The following is a 17,410-nucleotide window of genomic DNA, read 5'->3' on the forward strand; positions in this document are numbered from 1 at the left end:
GTGGATCTTGAGATAACTGTCCTGTCGTGCAGAGAAAGCAAGGGTATTGATTACAAAATCGGGCATCTGCCTACGATCCTAATGAAATGACACGCCTCTATTCGGGATTGGCTACCTGTAAAGTCCCGCGACTCGCTACTTCGTACATGGTGGTAGGCCGTCTGGGCCCCTTCGCTCCACCTAAGCCTCGATAAGGGGAGTGCATTACGGGCGCTGTGGCGGCGAATGCAGCAGTTGAGGCTTGTAGCGGACTGGGTGTGGGCAAAACGGGCGCGTCGACGGCAAAGTCCCGCCGGTTGATAGAGGCAGCCAAATCTTTCACTGTCCTCCTGGGTGTCAAGTCGATATGGGTCGGATGCCGGAGCGGAGCCGCACGTGGACCTTTGGGTGTGGCAACCTCTCGAGGTCGCGGTGAACTACTTCGACTCGGTGTGCTTGGTCGGATAGCAGCAATGTCGGTGGCTTGCGCCATGAAAACGTCCCCGAGATCAGCCTCTTCCATGGTTGCACTGGGCTGTCTTGAGGATGCCGTCCTCTCACGCTGAATGATCTGCATGTTACCATAATTGGCCAGGAGATCGCTTGTCGCCGTTGCCGAGGTCTCGATGGAAGTGTAGCTCTGATTGCGATAAGGTTCCGGTGGAGCGGTAACATCTCTTTGGGTAGATCCCGACGCCGATTGTCGCGAACCCGCTCCTTCGGCTATAGGGTCCAATCCTGGTGGAGGCGTAGGGTCGAGGAAGCCTTCCATCTCGGTATACGAGGTACGGCTCGCTCTACTTGCTCCAAAGAAGGACGCTCCCGCTCCTGCCAAACGACGCATCAACGATTCGTTCCTTTTCAGTGGCAGGAGGGTAGCTGTTGTGCTAGAAAGTTCCAGTTTCGTCGCCGTCTCAATGGCAGCCGTGCCGACCGAATTGCGAACCGAATCTCTCGAGTTGAAAGAGCTGGAACTCTGATCGATAGAGCGGCCATCGACGAAATCCATGATCCCGGTGTCGTAATAATTTTCGATGGGATCCTCAAACGGGTCCCTGAGAGGTGTCTCGGGCAGAGTCTTGCCACTGACTCTACGCCTAGCTTGAGACATTCCTGCGGTAACCGGTGTCGTCAAGACGCCCTCGACGGCGTGATCAGAATCGCCCGTCGAGCTAGAAGGAACCGCAGGATGATGAATCCTGAATTCCTCCGATTCCATACTCTGCGAATGGTTGGTTTGGGAAGTTCTGCCGCTCGTCTCGCGTTCGTGTCCGATCACCTCTATTTCTCGTGGGGCTTTCCAGATGTCAGAACGGTCCTCGTCTGCCAGAATATCGAAACGCGGTGCGGCCCGTCCGCTAACGTTACGAAGCTTGCCCATAAGGTTTGTCAATAATGCCGGATGGCCAGGAGAATACGGGTTGGCAGAAGCGGTATAATTTTTTGCCGGGACTGGAGGCGACCAATCCGACTGCCTGCTTTCTCGCTTGATCGGGGTAAACACCTTTTCCGACCCGTCCCAAACGTGGTCATCCATCAGACCCTGTGCGCCTTCCCCTGAGATTGCATAAGCCCGTCTACTACCTCCAGCAGGTCTTCCACCAAAAGGTTTCAGCAAGAACCCGCTCGGCACTTTCTTGCCTTGGCGCCGTCGGCGGATAATCCAGGCGAGGAGCGCTAGGCCGATCAGCCCGAAACAGCCAAAGACGGTCCCGAGCGCGATCGCAGCTTTTTTGCCTTTTCCATCGGGTTCCGAACTCTCGCTCAGGTCGGTCGGTCTCGTAATTGCAGTGGAAGTACTCAGGATGGTGGCCTTACGGGTCGAGGTCACTGATGGCGAAGTCCATAATTCAGCGATCCTATATAGTCTTTATCGCACATGAGTACTCACCTGTCAATCCCGCTTGATCAGTGGTAACCACCACATCCATTGAAGTCGAAGTGACAATAACGACCCGAGTTGTCTGTGCGCCAACGACCACAGTTCGGGTCGAGAGGACCACTCCGCCCGCAGCATCGGTCTTTGTCACGACAACCTCGCTCATGGACGACCCGCTCGACGACCCGTTCCCCGAGCCTGACGTGTTATCGTCGCCATCTTCGCTAGACCCATGACTCGATCCGATCCCACGAACGTCATCTGCCGCAGAACCCGAAACTCCAGGGAATTCTGAAGCCCAGGAATTTGAAGCGACGTCGTATACGTATAGACCCGGATCAGCCATCTCCGAGCTCGTCCGACCTGGAACATCAGTATCCCGTCCGGCACAAAGTGTGGAGCGATCAAAATCAGCTACAATACCACAATCTGCACGAGAGAAGGTGACGTACCGCCGAACACCAACATCTTCCCATCCACCCCCACAGCAGCATGTTCGAACCTCTCCCCTGGTCCGTCCGAAGCCGCCCTTTTCCTCGCACCTGCGCTGGACGGTTGACCTGCGGGAGCTAAGAGCGTCCATTGACCGAGCTCCAGATCGAGTTCCCACAAGTCCGACAAGACTGACGAGCTATCCGCAGACGAAGGTGAGACCGAGGTAGATCCGCCGTAAAGGATGGCTTTTGTTGAAGAGACGAGGACGAGCGAGAATCCGCGCCTTGATGGCGGGCCTGCCGATGATGACGAAGATGGGGATGTTTTGAGATCGACCACCGTCCACCCTGTCGTACCTGACGCTCGAGAGTAGGCCTTATCAAGTGGTAAGAATTGCCCCGTGGAAGGTATATATCCGCCGAAGAGCCAGACCGTCCCATCTTGCGTGACCAACGTCGCATGCCCGGCCAAGTCGATAGGCAATGACTCTTGAGGCTCGAATATCACAGCACCGTCACTACTTCCGCTATCGAGAGTGACCTGGTAGACGTCCCGGAATCCCAAACCAGATCCGTCGCCCTTCAACCCGCCTGAGACCAGCCACGTGGTCTTGTCGATAGACCCGCTCGAGGCGTACCACCTCCTCATCAGCTGATCCGAGGACGCTGCCACGACTTCGTTTAGACCGAAAACATCCTGAGACTCTCCAAGAGAGTAGAGGTGAAGAGAATCGTTGTTCGTCTGCACGGGTAATGTAGGTCCACCGTCTCCCCCGAAGGAGACCGTGTACCCTTCCCCTTTGCCTTCAGTATTCTCTAAGTACCCAGCGGTATGCCACGCGACAGTCTCTGCCTGCTTGTCACTTAATTGCCAGGGAGGTGAGGCGAGGTCGAAATTGTCTCGAAGGGGGAGGAAGAGGGTCTCCTGGATCAAGGGCGCCGAGGAGTATGTGTACCCGGCTGTCTCGTCTGATCGGCCGCCTTGTAGGACGAGGAGAGGGTTTGTGGCGGAGGGTATATATGTGAGTGTATGACCCCATCTATACATGAACGCAGAACGGCGATTTGAGGGGGTCGACATGTCATGTGTATGTCAACAAGTTTTCGAAGTGTCAGTGTTGATGAAAACTGCAAGACGCTAACGATCATGGACTTACCGTCCGGCTGGTATATAAGCATGGACCCCGATGGCTGCCATTACGACGCCCAGAAGCAGATGAATTAGACAAATCCTCCTGACCATTCTTGGAGATCCAGGCAGCCTGCTTTCCCAACCCGGATGGATCGAAAGAGATGTCGTTGTGATCGATTTGAGAGGGGTCCTTTGAGCGATACTGATTGCGGGATTGATGGACCGTTAGATGTTCGTCGCGCGTGAGACTTGCGGGACCTGATGGAGATCTAGAGAACCACTAGAGACTAGCAGCTCATGTATATCTATGATCTATGATCTTTTATGGAATTTGTGGTGCGTTCTTGTGGATCAGATACGGTGAGTGCGTGAGTGAGCTGCTGTGTTGCATGTGTTGATGATGTGATGTGATGTGATGCTTGATGGTCGGGGGGGGGTTGTTTTGTTTGTCGGAGGCAGATCAGCAGCAGCTAGTGGTCACGTGACTCTTCACGGACTGATAACAGCATACTCTGTAGCTGTAGCAGTCTCGGTCAAAGCCATCAACCTCTTCTCATACCCTGGTCTCCAATAAAGCTGGTCCTACCTTCTCTTATCCAAAGGCCAGAGGCTCATGGTCGAGATCGGTTCTACTGATAGATCTTCGCAACCGACTTGAACGCACAGGTTATGCCAGACGCGCGAGGAAGGCACGACATGGCCTGTCAGATTGAATGGCAACCCATCTACGACATCGCGCAAGAATGGTACAGGAATTTCGGTTGCGACTACGATGACGAGCTGAAAATGTATCTCCCCACGGGCTCGCAAAGACGTATACCGCTGAACCGGATCGAGAGCTTTTGGAGCGTCCTGCACACAAATGCGAGCTTGTTCAGCGAGAGGTACCGAAAAGTTGAGCTGAGACGTCTTGTACTTGAAGACGTGGCAGAACACAGGCCAGAGGAGTCGTGGTTGGAAACGCACCACAGACAAAGGCTTCAAAACTTTGATACCGACTGTGCAATAGATGACAGCTGAGACAGCTTGCGACGTTGGCTGACATATAACACAGATGGGCGGTTCCGTCCGGACTTTGCCGTGGTCAAACCTGCGCCCAACGCAACTGCAGGACTTCTGAAGGAATATACGAAAAGACACAGATTGGGGATGGATTTCTTCAACTCTGCCACGGGGTTTCCTTGGCAAAGCCCATGATACCGCTGGTCCTCTTGCTTCCAACAGGTTTCGAGGCAGGTTTTGCGAGTAAAGTAGTAGTGTTTCACCCAGCTATTGTAATTACGAATGTCACCGTCAAGAGTCACGTGATCGCGAAGCACTCACTCACTCACTCATAGCATGCCCCGCACTTGCTTTCGTAAGACGTTCGCTCTTTACCTTAGCAGTCTTGTTTGGCTTCGAGTTGACCTGATATCAAAACACCAAGAATGAAGCTTCAGAGGGGCATACTTGCCAATCCGCAATGCTTGTCTGTTCTTCGTCCAGCAATCTGCTTGGCGAATGTTGCAGTATCGAGAGCCTTCTCTACCTCCTCCCAACTGGCTCAACAATCCGGCTCGAAACCCAAGAAGACCGAGCACCGTTACAACTATAACACTAGCCTAGCATGGGAGGAAGAACCCGATCCGAATGTGAGCCTCCTATGACCCGACCCATTCGGAGAATTCCTAGCTAAACCTGGGCATTCAGCATGTGAGATACCGCCGCGTAACGGCCAAGGACCTGGCCCATCGGCGTGAGCCTCCCACAAAGGTCAAGATGTTGGCGAGAGACTTCATAGACGACAGCCTATATAACGTGAGCTCGCTGGTTCTCAAAGTTTCCCATCTCGCTCGCGGGTCTGACAAGCGGACATGAATTGGTTGTCGATAGCCTCATTATGGATATTTTGCAAAACAAGCCACCATCTTCTCCAGCAACCCACCAGAAGCTGCCAATGCTGCATCTAGGTCATCATCCGCCTCGTCGTCTGGAGGTGTTCCTGATACGCCGGGGTTCCAAATACCCTCATATCCCAACCTGACAGCGTTCCAAGAGGATGTTGCCGAGAAGTACGATCAGACGTACGGGGAACTCGTGCCGGAGCCTTCTGGCTCTGGCGAAGTTCGAGGAGGAAAGGGCGGGCTCGGCAGACAAGTTTGGCACACTCCGACGGAACTGTTCAGAGTAAGCTCGACTAGGTACGAGCGTCATCTTGAACACCACCAGGCTAATCGATGCTTTTGCAATCTGCCCGTTGTTGTATATAGCCTCACTATTCCAGGATCATCGCAAAATCCCTGTTGACTCACTACAAACTGCATCATTGGCCTTACAACGACCTCATATTATATGAGATCGGAGCAGGGAACGGTTCCCTCATGATCGATGTCATGACATACCTAAGGGAGTTTCACCCTGATGTCTATGAGTGCACGAAATATACGATCATCGAGATCTCGGAAGCGCTAGCTACAAGGCAAAGGGAACGAATTATCGAATATGGATTGGAAGGCAAGGTCACTGTCGAGAACAAGGACTTCTTCGATTGGCAAGGCGGCAGTAAGGATCCGTGCTATTTTGTCGCCCTCGAGGTTTTTGTGAGTCGGTTAGATTCTTAGGGATTCTACTACCATCACCCAGAAATGCTAATACCACTCGCTCCACGCAGGACAATTTTGCACATGACATGATTCGCTACGACATGACGACGATGACTCCCCTACAAGCGGTAGTCTGCATCGACGGATCAGGCGACTTTTCACTGCTGTACGAGCAAGTCACGGACCCGCTAATCCGACGTTACCTCGGCTACCGGCGGCATGTCAACTACCCATACTCACCGACGAGCTTGACTTCGCTCTGGAAAAAGTCGGCGAACCCGCTACCTCTAAATCCCCTACTGGCCGCTTCGCCATTGCTGCGGAAGATCTATAATGCCATGCCTTTCGCGCCCAATCTTTCACCGCCAGAGTTTCTGCCGACAAAGCAGATGGTATTCCTGGAACGACTTAGAGATCGCCTTCCCGGTCATCGGCTGCTCGTTAGCGATTTTGATACTCTACCCGACGCGGTCGAGGGTAAGAACGGGCCTGTAGTACAGACCAGATATGGGGGCGACATGGTTCCGTGCGAGACGTTCTTGGTCAAGCAGGGTTACTTTGACATCTTCTTCCCAACTGGTGAGCGGCGCCCGCAATTGCCTTATATCGTCTACAGCGATGCTAATCCACCCTCCACTTGCAGACTTTGAGATGTTGAAGGAAATCTACTCGGTCATCATGACTACCCCGGCTAATCGGCGTCTGTCGCCCGGTTACTTTTCGCCTCACTCGGCTGCTACCGGATCCAGCGCACATTCGCAATCCGACCTGATGGGTACACACGGATTCAAGCATCGGCACGTCGCAGTATACTCGCACGCAGAGTTCTTGCAGGGTTTCGGGGACGAGGCCAGTATCTCTGGCACTACCACGAAGGACAAGACCAACGTCATGTTGAGCATGTACAAAAATGCCAAGTTCATGTTCTAGGTCGAATGCGTATATATATTCAGACGAAAATTATGACATAGATGTGGAATTGATACCCTATCAATCCAGGGTCTGTCTCGAAAGGATGCGCGAGACTTCTCGTTTCTGCTCGAACCAATCGCTGAAGGATGGTTGCTGGCTTTCTTTGTCCTCCAACAGATACTCGGCCAGAACGATGAGCATGGCGTAACGGTAGAGATAGTTCAGACCTAGGCGCAAAGTTGCCGTACGCTTGGGTCCATCGGGCATGCTGTCAACTTTGAGCTTGTAGCTAAGAGGATGCAACGTTTTCAGATTAGTCCTACTCGATTTCGGCGAGCGAACAAAAATGCCTACTCATAGACCGCTTCGCGCAGATTCTGCACGCCCGAAATAACGTCAGCCGCCCTGTCCGCGATCAGCTTGGCTTCTCTGCCATGAAGCAGGACCGAAACCAGTTGCAACACCATCTTATATTCCCCTATTATCGATTGTCATAGATCAATGACCTTGCCCGAGCGTCCAACAACGGTACGTACCTCGCTTATAGATGGTTTCTTCGGAGATGTCATCGAAGCTCACGCTCGATGTCATTTGCTCGTCACTGTGGTCCTGCTCCAGAGCCATCTGCAACGGTTCTTTGGCCCGTTCCACCGACGCAATGATGGAAGAAACAATCATCCCAGTAGTAGTTCTTCCTGTGAACAGTATGAACAGGTAACATAAGCGACGTCTATAGAGGTTTCCTGCTTAGTGTGGACCCACCTCGACCCATCTGACAATTGAAGCTGCACACAGATAACCGGCTGTCAGGTAGAATTGTGGACCAAAAAAGACATGACAGACTTACACAAAGTCGGTATCTCTCTCTTTCAGGTGCGTCTGTGTGGCACCGATGAGCAAAGCGAAGACGGCTGGGATGGGACTGCGTTCGTCGGTGACGCAGTATCGTTGATACTCGACGTTGAATCCCTCGCTTTGTACTTGTTCGTACAACTCTCGAGGGGTCATGACTTCATGATCCTGTACCGTCTCGTAGATTGGCACGACTTCAAATGAACCCGGCGTGGTTTCGATCTCGTCATGTAGCAGAATCCTTCCCGTCTCAGCGATCTCGGTAAGAACGTCTTGCTTGAATTTCTTTTCCTGTTCCTCGACCACGGTGTTCTCGACGCCTTGAGCTTCGATATTGGTGATCGGCTTGTCTGCGAGTCGCAGCACATACGGAATGCCAGCCACGTAAAGCACCGGTTCTTCCCGTAGCGAGGTCCAGACGACGTGACGAGGCCCTTGAGGCTGAGCTTCCATGCGAGTCAAAGCTTTCCTCAGACCAGCAGCGGTAGGCATACCAGTTCCGTAAAGCCGACGTTTGCTTGGCGCTTGACCTGACGCGGGTATAAGCAGAGGCACCTCCCTGAAATTTGCTGCGCCGTCGATACGCTCGGGCAAGCTTTGTTTCTGCAGGCCTAGGAAGAGATCCGATTTGATGATTGTACCGCTTGAGAGGATGGAGCCATGTCGACTCAGAACAAAGCGTTCCGCTTCGTCTAGCGACGCCGGACCATCAAGCGTGTCGAGAGTTGGGATCGGCATCAGGATCTCCAGGCTGCCATGCTGGATCTCCTCGTCGAATGTCGCGAAGACAGGCTGATGAAATCGAACATAAGCCGGCAAGCTCGAGATGTACATATGTATATGGCGAGTCATTTCTTCTCACCTGAGCGGCCGTCCACTGCTGGAAGTTTACCTTTTCCGTAGCAGCATCGAGATCGACTTCGGCCAGATAGGCTTGGAATTGGAGCATCTCCAAGTATATCTTCAAAGCTGTCTTGCATTGCTTGATGAGATACTTCTTAGCCTTTTCGTTGTCGGCAGCATCGGCTTGCTTGTACAGGTCTTCAATGACTTCGCGAAGGTTGTAGGCTTCTCCGCACTGATCAATCACATCGTCGACTTCGCGTTTCACTTCAAGTCCACTATGTCTGAGGCAACGAAGACAGCTGTTGACGATCTGCCAACTGCTTCTACTATTGGGTCGAGGTCGAAGTCTGGGTGTTCTGGTGGGCATCGACGGCCCAGTCTCGCGTGTACGCTTGATCCAGCGGATGATGAGATTCATGATCACGCTGATGACGGTAGATCTTCCTCGACCCAGCTGATCGTTGAGAATGACGGCAGTATCTTTCTCGAGATCTCCCCTAAGGCAGATCTGTATCAGTGACTGAATATCGTCGAACTCGATGACGGAACGCGAGGTGATCGGCAATCGGATGTATTGCAATTCAACATCGTCGGTGTGTTGTCGAACAGCATCCATGACTTGTCGCAAGGTTTGTACCTCCTTCTGTCGCACATCCTCCCAGGTGGGCCTGACATAGCCGTCTTCTAGTTAGATGGTACCGAGAACAGAACAGGTTCGGGTGAGCTGTTTCTTGTGTATGTGATCGAGTGCGCCTTCTCGGGCAAACCTACCTGATTCTTCATGCAGCAGAAGCTTGCCATCGAAGGTCCGCAATTCCGCAATAACGTCAGATGCTAATCGCTCGTCAAAGATTTCCAAGCGGCTTGGCGAAACGCCAGAATAGTCCTTGAGATTTCTCAGCGACATCGTTTCCCTCCTCAGGCAGTAAGGGTCAGAGTTGATCATGACGATCGGCTCTTCTCTAAGATTGATCCAGAGAATCTTTTTGACATTGACCAGAACCGTTCGTACCCTCTCCAGTATAGGGCGTACGGAATCGGCATGTGACGAACCTAAAGCGAACAAATTGGAAGATGGAATGTGTCGGAAGCCGACAGCGCCTGTGATGTGTTCGCTGGAGATGGCCGCATCCGTCTGCCATTGATCCGATTTGAGCAGTGTCCCTGCTCGCAAGATGATCCCGCTTCGATTTGCGATGGTGTATTGCGACCACTCGTCGCCAAGCACACGGTTCTCGTACTGGTCCACCTCTCCTTTGGGCTTGCTCTCTTTGCCTTTGATGTCGAGAACGTGCTGATGCGGAAGAACTACTCTTGACAGCAGCGATAGGTCATTGATGGGGCTGAACACGAATAGTCGACTTCCTCCTCGTCTTCTCAAGGCTCTAATATGGTTCCAGATTTCTGGCCGGTCTAGTAGCCATTCTGAAAATTTCCTGCCGGTTCCTCCCGCATCCTCCTCCTCGATGTAGCTAGCGAACGCGATCAAGAAGAAGTATCGCTCGAGCTGCGAGTCCGGATGAGACAATGCTTGCATGTTTCTGTAAATCGTAACCCAATACTCACCGCTTGCACTGCCCGATCAAGCCAGACAACCCTCGTTTTTTCGTCCACTCCAGAAATGGAATACTGCAGCCTCGCCTCCAAGATGACCTCGCGCAGGTTGATGACCTGATCGCAGTTCTCGATGAGGGTATCCACTAGGCTCTTTCGCTCACGACCTTGATCGATCGAGGAGAGGAGAGACAGGATGACCTGGTAATTTCCCATGTATGCGTTTCTGAGCGATTCAAGGAGTGTAGGATGGGTCACGAGCAGGTCTGTCGCCGTGGCCGCCGTCTTTGCATCAGAAACTAGATTTGCGCAACATCAAAATCAGTTCGAAGGTTTAACAGGCGAGCTCGATAGAGGCTGAGGTGGATCATGTACCGTTTTCCAACGTCTTGCTGATCAGTCTCGTCAGCTTCAGCAACGTCGCACTCTGAGCCTGACTCTGAGCCGCTTGCTTGAAGAACTGATTCGCCTGAAGACCAGGCACAGGCGTAGATATCCCTGATCCGTGTCTCGAAAACGGCTCATCCAGATCTCGCGACATGTACTGTTTCCTCCTAACGATCAGAGCCGCGATCATGGCGTAAGTAGCACGAGTCGCTCCGAGACCGTCGTTGAAGACGAGACAGGTGTTAAGGGGGTCGATTTCTTGAAGGACAGATACGTATGCGTCGAGGTAGTTGTCCTGGAGATGCGCAAGCGATCGCGCTTCAGCTTGATGCCCAACCTGGGCCGTCATCGTACATCCACCTACCTCAATCGGTCTGTCAGCCGAAATGGGCGTCCGGTAATACAGCACAGTCCAGCCCTCGTCTTGCAAACGGTTGAAGGATTCTCTGAGAGTGTAGACGCTACCGGCGTCCACCGAGGTCCAGGTCGGAATCAAGTCCCCGTTTTCAAGCTCGTCATGGGTCAAAATCAGACCTCCGTTCCTGAAGGACGGACAGTCGGGTGGGTATGTTAGCCTTGAGTGCTCCGATTTGAGTTGTACCAAACGGCAGACGAAGACTCACTTTCTCGACTCTCTGAGAATGTCTTCTTTCAGCTTCAATTCGATCTGTTCCAGGTTCTCTGCTCTGTCCGACAAGGTCAGAGTGGTCTTCGCCGCAGCCCAATCACGCAGGACAAAGGGTTTCGTGTTGATCAAGACTGCCAACGCGAACGTCATGAGCCTCAAAAGTCTCGTTCTGAGTCTGAACCCTGCTCACTGATTGGTTCTTCTCGCAGACAAAGCCATACAGCAGAGCTAGGCTTTCGTGGTCTCTCTGTCGGGTCCATCGACCCTCTCCGATCCGCAAATGACCCATTACCGTTCAAGTTGCTATCCCGTCGACCGAGATCGGGCATAGAGATCTCTTCAGGTCGACACCCCAGTAGTGACAGAACTGACTTGACCCCGGACAGGGTCGGCTGGGCAACCCCGTAGACGTTCAGCGACTCTTCGCGTGGGGAACGCCAGTTGGGCGCGTCAGCGAGATGGAAGTCCAGGTCGAGAGCGCGGCCTTTCAAAATTTCGATTCGTTTGTAGCCATAGCAAAGAATGGCGAGAAGACGATTTGGTTAGTCAAGGTTGGGTTGGGGAGCGATGCAAAATCGGTCTTACCTGTGGGGTAGTGATCTGTGCAAGAGCAGGGTCTAGGTTAGCTATTGTTATGAAATAGACCGCCCGGACGGCTTGCCTGTTTTGAGGATGAAACTATACTCTCATCAGGGTTCGGGTGTCTGACTCAGCTTCTCGCAACGGAAAACATGGATATCCAGCTAGCACCGCAGACTTACCCCCTAGCCAAGACTGCCCCGCTACGACGCTTCACGATCCCCCCTAACGACGACGGTTGTATTGATGTCAGATTGAGCGCAACAGCAAGAAGCTCGTTCTGAACTTGCCTTCCTCCTTCTTCAACTTGTCCTTGAATCCTACCGGTTTCTGTTTTCTCGGTACGTTTGACTTGCCGACGACCGCGTCCAACAACGAATTGTGCGGTTGTCGACCTGCCGAGGAGATTGGGGGACTGACGAGACCTTGCATCAGGTTATTTCGCCCTGGTTTAAGACCATCTTTGCCCCCGGACACGATGCGATTCGTAGGTTGTGAGACGTGAGGTCGGGTCGAGCCGGTATGAGATTGTCGACGTGCGGTACCGGAAGGCGGACTGTGACCCAGCGTTTCTACCGAATCGTGTCTCGCAAGACCGGCATCTGCCTTTTTCAAAGCATCTTCTCTTGATCCGTTCGTAGATGCCGAGTGCTCGGCAATTTGATCGAGGTCGAATCCGGAAAGCTTGTCCATCTCGATGTGCGTTGTAGGTTGAGAATGTTGTGTGATCGATTACGCCAGAGATTCAGGTAGGCAGCAAAGTATGGCTGGGCCCGTTCTGCTTATGTACTTGGCTCAGTCGAGCACTACCTTTGTGACTTCTAGCTCGGCCGAGTCTCAAATGGGCTTGGCTTCTCAAAGTGACCGTCAGATGGTGAAAGGAGGTCGCGCAGGTCACAAGCTTTGTTGAAGAGCATATCCCAAACTCGCAACTCGCTCGAAGCACGTTTTGGGAATCGGTGACCCCCGAGATGATCGGGCATGACGAATTGCTTCCGGCAGTAGCTTGGTCATAACGCATAGTCGATTCTTTGGAAGCTTTATTCGTTTCTACGTCGTCGTCGTCTTTCCCCGATGCGAGAAAGTTGTGAGCGATCCTGAGTCATGCAGATGCAAAGGGTAGATCGAACATCTGGTCACATCGTTCTGACGGCTGATCGAAAGCTGGAGATCCAACTGACAATAGTATCATCTGACCAACATCATGCAGTCATTCCAACGACAAGTCGCCCGGACGACGGGCAGATCGCTCCCTCTGGCAAACCGTAATGCAGGTTCGACAATCTCTCGTCGATGCATCTCACAGCAGACCGGACAGGGCGCTCGAGATCGAGCTGCTGTAGGGGTGAGCCAGGACACCAACAATTCTCGTAAGAAGCCCCGTAAATCTAGTCTTGCTGATGGTATATCACATGTCGCCGCTCGCAGCCTTTTACATGGCGAGCAGGAGCCCTGTTCACGGTGACTGGTGTCGGCCTCTACTTTTACTTTGAGAGCGAAAAGGCGAAAGTTCAAGAGCGTAAACGTGAGCCCTTCCACTCGTTGCGATATCCCCCTTCCTCTTGTATCTTTCCTATCTGCAAACATACTGACCATCGATTTTGCTCTAACCTTCGTTTGGCCCTACATCTCTCTAGGACAAGAGACGATGACCAAATCCGTCGGCAAACCCAACATCGGCGGACCTTTCAACCTGATCACACAGGATGGGAAGCCATTCTCGAGCGATGAGCTGTTGGGGAAATGGAGCTTGATATACTTCGGATTCACCAACTGTCCTGATGTAAGTCTCGAAGAGGACGCCCGCCTTGTTCGGCAGATGAAGCTGATTTTACATTTGTCTGTGTGAAAGATCTGTCCGGAAATGCTGGATTCGCTGAGCGAAGTCACCGTCAAAACGGGTAGGTTCGAGTGTCTCGTATACCCATAGCAAGGAAGAGACCAATCTGACTGATGGGTTTCTATGACAGATCAACTCCTCGGAAAAGAATTCATCCAACCCGTCTTCATATCCTGTGACCCCGCACGAGACACGGTAGCCCAGGTCAAGCGTTACGTATCAGGTAAGTGTCGTCAGACCCTGTTCTTGAAAGACTCTTGGAATACCTGCACTTTGGTGGTGCGAGCTTATACTTGTGCTGATATCGTCTCGCCGATAATCAGAATTCCACCCTAGGATGATCGGTTTGACGGGACCGTTCGAGGCTGTCAAACAGGCTTGTAAGGCCTACCGAGTATACTTTTCCACGCCGCCGGATGCCAAGCCCACCGAGGACTATTTGGTAGATCACAGGTGAGTTCTGCAGACCTCGGCAACCCTTTCGATCCACATGGACGACAGCTCACTCTTCGTCCTTTTGTACCCGCTTAGCATCTTCTTCTACCTGATGGACTCGGATGGCCAGTTTGTGGATGCGTTTGGCAAGAACTCGACATCGCCAGAGATCACCGCCAAGGTCATGGATCATGTGGAAAAGTGGAAGGCGGCCGGTCGATCCGTCTAGTCGGAAAGACGAAACGAGATGCGATCGAAGAGGCCGCGCATGGGCAACACGGCAGAATACAACCCTCATGACAGTCCTCATCACTTGTACACATGGAAACACATACTCATCACCGTTGAAGTCGAAACCTTGGCACCGCGTCGACCCAGCCCATGAACAGATGCTGAGAGCGATATGTTATGTGCGGGAAGGCACATTTGTGGGACAGGTCGGAAGTGTGTCATATGCTGGTCATGCCGTGACTTTCTTTATGCGTCGTACGAGATACATGGTATACACTTGTCGTCCTTGACAAGGAGAGGGGTTCCATTTCATCTAGTTGGTCCACTGAACTGTTTTCAGTGTTGTGCTTCAAAGGGGATTGCATCACTTTTCTTCCACCTTGCGCGTCTCATCCGTCTCCACCTCTACCACCTTTTCTTGCAGCTCCAAAGCCGTGCTCAACATCGAATCGAGCGTCTTTTCCTTGTGTTCGTCTTCCGTCAGATTGGAAGTGGAATCCAGCCATTGCTCTAGCTTTTGGTCTAGGTCTTCAAGAGGTGTTCGTAGTACCAACCTGGTCAAAGAAACGTGCGAATTAGCTTCATTGGCACTCTCTGAGGTAGACAGGCAGGCTATGGCTCACAATCCACGTTCACCCAGTATCAAGCGTTTCTCTTCGATCGCAAGCTCTTCTCCGGGTAGGGATCTTCGAAGGTCATTGTCGTCAATTACAATGTCACTGGATGGGTTGCGTGTCAGCATCGGCAGTGTTGCAGCGATTTTGAACGAGCATTCAAAGTCTCACGAGATTCGTTTTGTCAAGCGCCGTTGTAGCCAAAACATCGGGGCGACGGTCCCAAGATCCAGCGCCTTGCACAATCCCTTTACTAGCTCGGGGCTGAGCCCAGCGAGCACCGGCAGTCCGCCCCGCAATCGAGTCGTTGGTGACCCAACATCCTCCTCGGTTCGCGTCTTTCTCAGCTCCTTGCCTACTTCGAGCAAAGCCTCCCGCCTCTTGATCTCCTCTGCCGATTTTATCCGCAAGAACTGCGAAGGCAGGATGGTCGTGCTCGGCAACAACCAGGGTGTATAGAGGACCATGAGCGGGAGGACTTCTTCCAGAGTCATCAGGAAGAAGACAAAGGGAAAGATCTTCCATAGATCGGCCTTGGTACGGGAGACGAATCTCTTTTCCCTCCTCGTCAATTCCCACCCTTCCCGCCTGACTCCCTTTTGCAGAGTCCGCATGTGGGAGTAATTGGCTTTCAGGCACTTGCACCCGGCCCAGTAGAATTTGAAGAGTTGTTTGGTACGCCAATAAAAGACCCTCCATCCGAACCAGGACTTTTTGTCGTACACTTCCTGAGGAACGGGTAGAACGTGGCCTGATGCCTCGGCAGAGAGGAAATCGGCGATGGCTTCCCGAATGACAGATTTGGCGATGGGTGGGTAAGGGGGTACGGATTGATTGAGTGGTGATGGAGCGAGAAAGGGGACCTGGGAGGAAGGTATTGTCGGCCGCACGAGGATATTCGGATCTGGTGGAGGCGCCTCGGAATCTGTCGATATGGTCGTCTCTGTCGAAGCGGTCGATTTGCTCTCTACCTCGGCTCCCGCATCTTTTGACTGTTGGTCAGCCTCTGTTGAGTTTGTCACATTTATGACAGGCTTTGTCTCTGACGTCTCATGTACGGGTTCGTCCTCTTTTCGTCTTAGACCCGGTTGTCCCGTCGCCAGCCCTCTCCATGTCAAACATCCTTGCGGTGCGATCCGTCTCGTTCGTCTCGTGCCGATTGACAGCGAAACGTTATCTCGTGATGTTGAGCTGATGGGCTTCGTATGCCGTATTATTCTTTTGCAGGAGTATGTTGGCGAATTGCTCGGGATCAAGGCAAATTGTCCAGACCGTATCGTTCCCGTAGAACGGCTCAACATCATCAACCCTGCCGACCTGGTTGTCGTCATCGACTTTGCTGAGCTGGTCTCGACCAATTCCTGTTGTCCGAATCTACAGAGCTGAAGCTGATATTCGTCAAATACTAGAACGCTATCTGTTTGGTATTGATGGTGGGTATAAGGAGTGGGAATGGTTGTTATTGCGAATGTCTCCAAGTGATTGCAACCTCGCAAACGGTTGATCGTTCAACTTTTGTTGGGGGGCGGAGATTTGGGACGGGCCGATCCCATTCTCGGCCTCTCGTAAGGGAATTACGTAAGTGATGGCGTCGTCGAATAACGCGTCGGGTGCGATCAAACGTATACGAGCTCACGAGCGAAGGTCATGCCAGATTGACCTCTTCGTCAGCTGCATGACCGAATTCCCCAAAAGTACGAGTCTTGATGGATGTTCGCCCACCAAGTCTGCAATATCGACCAATCACCCTCGCCGATGGCAAACGTTCGACGCGATTTCGCATCCACGCTCGTTCGTCATGCAGCGGATGCGATGACCCAATCATCACCTCGTGGGGGACATCAGCAAAGGAGGTCAGATCATCTCTTGGTCTTTAGGACCAGCTCATGCCGAGACCTGGACACAGCAGCTGAATTTTCCATGATTTCAAGGTATACACCGATGCTGGCATGGTCGATCAACATATCACCCCGGTTCTAGAATCTTTGGGGTTGACCTCGAGTCGCCGTGCCCGCCGCTTCGCTCGAGACGCCTTTCATGTTAGTCAGGCCAGTGGTCCCTCTTCCTACAGTATTAGTGGGATCGACTAGCCTCAACTTACCCGTCAATTGTCCAAAAAAGTATTCTCGTCTTGAGTCCCGATCACGATCAGCATATTCAAGCAGCCTATCTATCAATCGACGGTTGGTTCCTTTGGTTCCTGAATATCGCAGAGTCCCTCGCGATACGCATGCCTAGACGACGAGCAACAGGAAGGAGTTTTTGCGTTCAGGGGAATGCAGGGGCGAACCCTGTCTTGTAGGCCTCGGTGTTGGGTACCTTTCGATCTCTACCCCTGCCAGCTACTACTTGAGCCATCCAAGACTGTTCGTCAAGGATGGAACCTCCGGAGCCTGCTTTTCGACTACAATCTTGTATTCCAGAGAATTCTGAAAATAAGCATCCTCGAGCTAACGATCGTGGTCCTGTCTGAGAGAAACAAGGAACTCATCTATATTATCGTTCTTGAGGTTGAGCTCGCCTGGT

The 17,410-nt window shown here is 52.4% G+C and overlaps 6 protein-coding genes across 6 annotated transcripts; 2 read left to right on the plus strand and 4 right to left on the minus strand.

The window, feature by feature from the left end:
- On the minus strand, positions 1-1,894 carry HD553DRAFT_64037 (uncharacterized protein). The gene has a single exon (XM_046184381.1). It carries the CDS (start codon positions 1,514-1,516, stop codon positions 98-100), a length of 1,419 nt encoding a protein of 472 aa, XP_046035480.1. The 5' UTR covers positions 1,517-1,894; the 3' UTR covers positions 1-97.
- On the minus strand, positions 1,895-3,795 carry HD553DRAFT_64036 (uncharacterized protein). Its single transcript, XM_046184380.1, has 2 exons — positions 3,450-3,795; positions 1,895-3,332 (listed from the first exon to the last, which is right to left on the minus strand). The coding sequence occupies exons 1-2, from the start codon at positions 3,533-3,535 to the stop codon at positions 2,273-2,275; spliced, it is 1,146 nt and encodes a 381-aa protein (XP_046035481.1). The 5' UTR covers positions 3,536-3,795; the 3' UTR covers positions 1,895-2,272.
- A 1,030-nt stretch (positions 3,796-4,825) lies between these two features.
- HD553DRAFT_286157 (S-adenosyl-L-methionine-dependent methyltransferase) lies at positions 4,826-6,983 on the plus strand. The gene is made up of 6 exons (XM_046178251.1): positions 4,826-5,055; positions 5,114-5,221; positions 5,297-5,590; positions 5,674-6,003; positions 6,075-6,585; positions 6,650-6,983. The coding sequence occupies exons 1-6, from the start codon at positions 4,852-4,854 to the stop codon at positions 6,934-6,936; spliced, it is 1,734 nt and encodes a 577-aa protein (XP_046035482.1). The 5' UTR covers positions 4,826-4,851; the 3' UTR covers positions 6,937-6,983.
- HD553DRAFT_313982 (inositol hexakisphosphate-domain-containing protein) lies at positions 6,984-12,668 on the minus strand. The gene is made up of 16 exons (XM_046180298.1): positions 12,055-12,668; positions 11,947-11,989; positions 11,847-11,863; positions 11,771-11,785; positions 11,376-11,669; positions 11,181-11,316; positions 10,922-11,099; positions 10,546-10,852; positions 10,183-10,469; positions 9,388-10,123; positions 8,633-9,300; positions 7,766-8,562; positions 7,681-7,703; positions 7,455-7,613; positions 7,273-7,396; positions 6,984-7,207 (listed from the first exon to the last, which is right to left on the minus strand). The coding sequence occupies exons 1-16, from the start codon at positions 12,455-12,457 to the stop codon at positions 6,997-6,999; spliced, it is 4,398 nt and encodes a 1,465-aa protein (XP_046035483.1). The 5' UTR covers positions 12,458-12,668; the 3' UTR covers positions 6,984-6,996.
- A 236-nt stretch (positions 12,669-12,904) lies between these two features.
- Positions 12,905-14,473, plus strand: HD553DRAFT_297776 (SCO1 protein). Its single transcript, XM_046178559.1, has 7 exons — positions 12,905-13,109; positions 13,193-13,289; positions 13,402-13,547; positions 13,617-13,665; positions 13,735-13,827; positions 13,928-14,057; positions 14,136-14,473. The coding sequence occupies exons 1-7, from the start codon at positions 12,969-12,971 to the stop codon at positions 14,266-14,268; spliced, it is 789 nt and encodes a 262-aa protein (XP_046035484.1). The 5' UTR covers positions 12,905-12,968; the 3' UTR covers positions 14,269-14,473.
- Positions 14,474-16,354, minus strand: HD553DRAFT_313991 (uncharacterized protein). Its single transcript, XM_046180299.1, has 3 exons — positions 15,056-16,354; positions 14,894-14,989; positions 14,474-14,824 (listed from the first exon to the last, which is right to left on the minus strand). Exons 1-3 carry the CDS (start codon positions 16,213-16,215, stop codon positions 14,635-14,637), a joined length of 1,446 nt encoding a protein of 481 aa, XP_046035485.1. The 5' UTR covers positions 16,216-16,354; the 3' UTR covers positions 14,474-14,634.
- Between the last annotated feature and the right edge of the window lie 1,056 nt (positions 16,355-17,410).

Source organism: Filobasidium floriforme, assembly GCF_021052385.1.
Source record: "Filobasidium floriforme strain CBS 6241 chromosome Unknown HD553scaffold_15, whole genome shotgun sequence".
In the NCBI taxonomy this organism is placed as follows: Eukaryota; Fungi; Basidiomycota; class Tremellomycetes; order Filobasidiales; family Filobasidiaceae; genus Filobasidium; species Filobasidium floriforme.

Bases quoted from the DNA above. Each gene is read 5' to 3' on its own strand.
- HD553DRAFT_313982 (XM_046180298.1), bottom strand. From the start codon at position 12,457: ATGGACAAGCTTTCCGGATTCGACCTCGATCAAATTGCCGAGCACTCG. The intron at 11,100-11,180 runs GTGAGTCTTCGT...TCCGTCCTTCAG, and splicing joins ATTCTCAGAGAGTCGAGAAA to GAACGGAGGTCTGATTTTGA. The intron at 7,704-7,765 runs GTAAGTCTGTCA...ATCTGTGTGCAG, and splicing joins GAGAGAGATACCGACTTTGT to CTTCAATTGTCAGATGGGTC.
- HD553DRAFT_286157 (XM_046178251.1), top strand. From the start codon at position 4,852: ATGAAGCTTCAGAGGGGCATACTTGCCAATCCGCAATGCTTGTCTGTT. The intron at 5,056-5,113 runs GTGAGCCTCCTA...CTGGGCATTCAG, and splicing joins AGGAAGAACCCGATCCGAAT to CATGTGAGATACCGCCGCGT. The intron at 6,586-6,649 runs GTGAGCGGCGCC...CTCCACTTGCAG, and splicing joins TGACATCTTCTTCCCAACTG to ACTTTGAGATGTTGAAGGAA.
- HD553DRAFT_297776 (XM_046178559.1), top strand. From the start codon at position 12,969: ATGCAGTCATTCCAACGACAAGTCGCCCGGACGACGGGCAGATCGCTC. The intron at 13,548-13,616 runs GTAAGTCTCGAA...TCTGTGTGAAAG, and splicing joins GATTCACCAACTGTCCTGAT to ATCTGTCCGGAAATGCTGGA. The intron at 14,058-14,135 runs GTGAGTTCTGCA...GTACCCGCTTAG, and splicing joins GACTATTTGGTAGATCACAG to CATCTTCTTCTACCTGATGG.
- HD553DRAFT_64037 (XM_046184381.1), bottom strand. From the start codon at position 1,516: ATGGATGACCACGTTTGGGACGGGTCGGAAAAGGTGTTTACCCCGATC.
- HD553DRAFT_313991 (XM_046180299.1), bottom strand. From the start codon at position 16,215: ATGACGACAACCAGGTCGGCAGGGTTGATGATGTTGAGCCGTTCTACG. The intron at 14,990-15,055 runs GTGAGACTTTGA...CAACCCATCCAG, and splicing joins CGCTTGACAAAACGAATCTC to TGACATTGTAATTGACGACA. The intron at 14,825-14,893 runs GTGAGCCATAGC...TTCTTTGACCAG, and splicing joins ATACTGGGTGAACGTGGATT to GTTGGTACTACGAACACCTC.
- HD553DRAFT_64036 (XM_046184380.1), bottom strand. From the start codon at position 3,535: ATGGTCAGGAGGATTTGTCTAATTCATCTGCTTCTGGGCGTCGTAATG. The intron at 3,333-3,449 runs GTAAGTCCATGA...GTTCATGTATAG, and splicing joins GCTTATATACCAGCCGGACG to ATGGGGTCATACACTCACAT.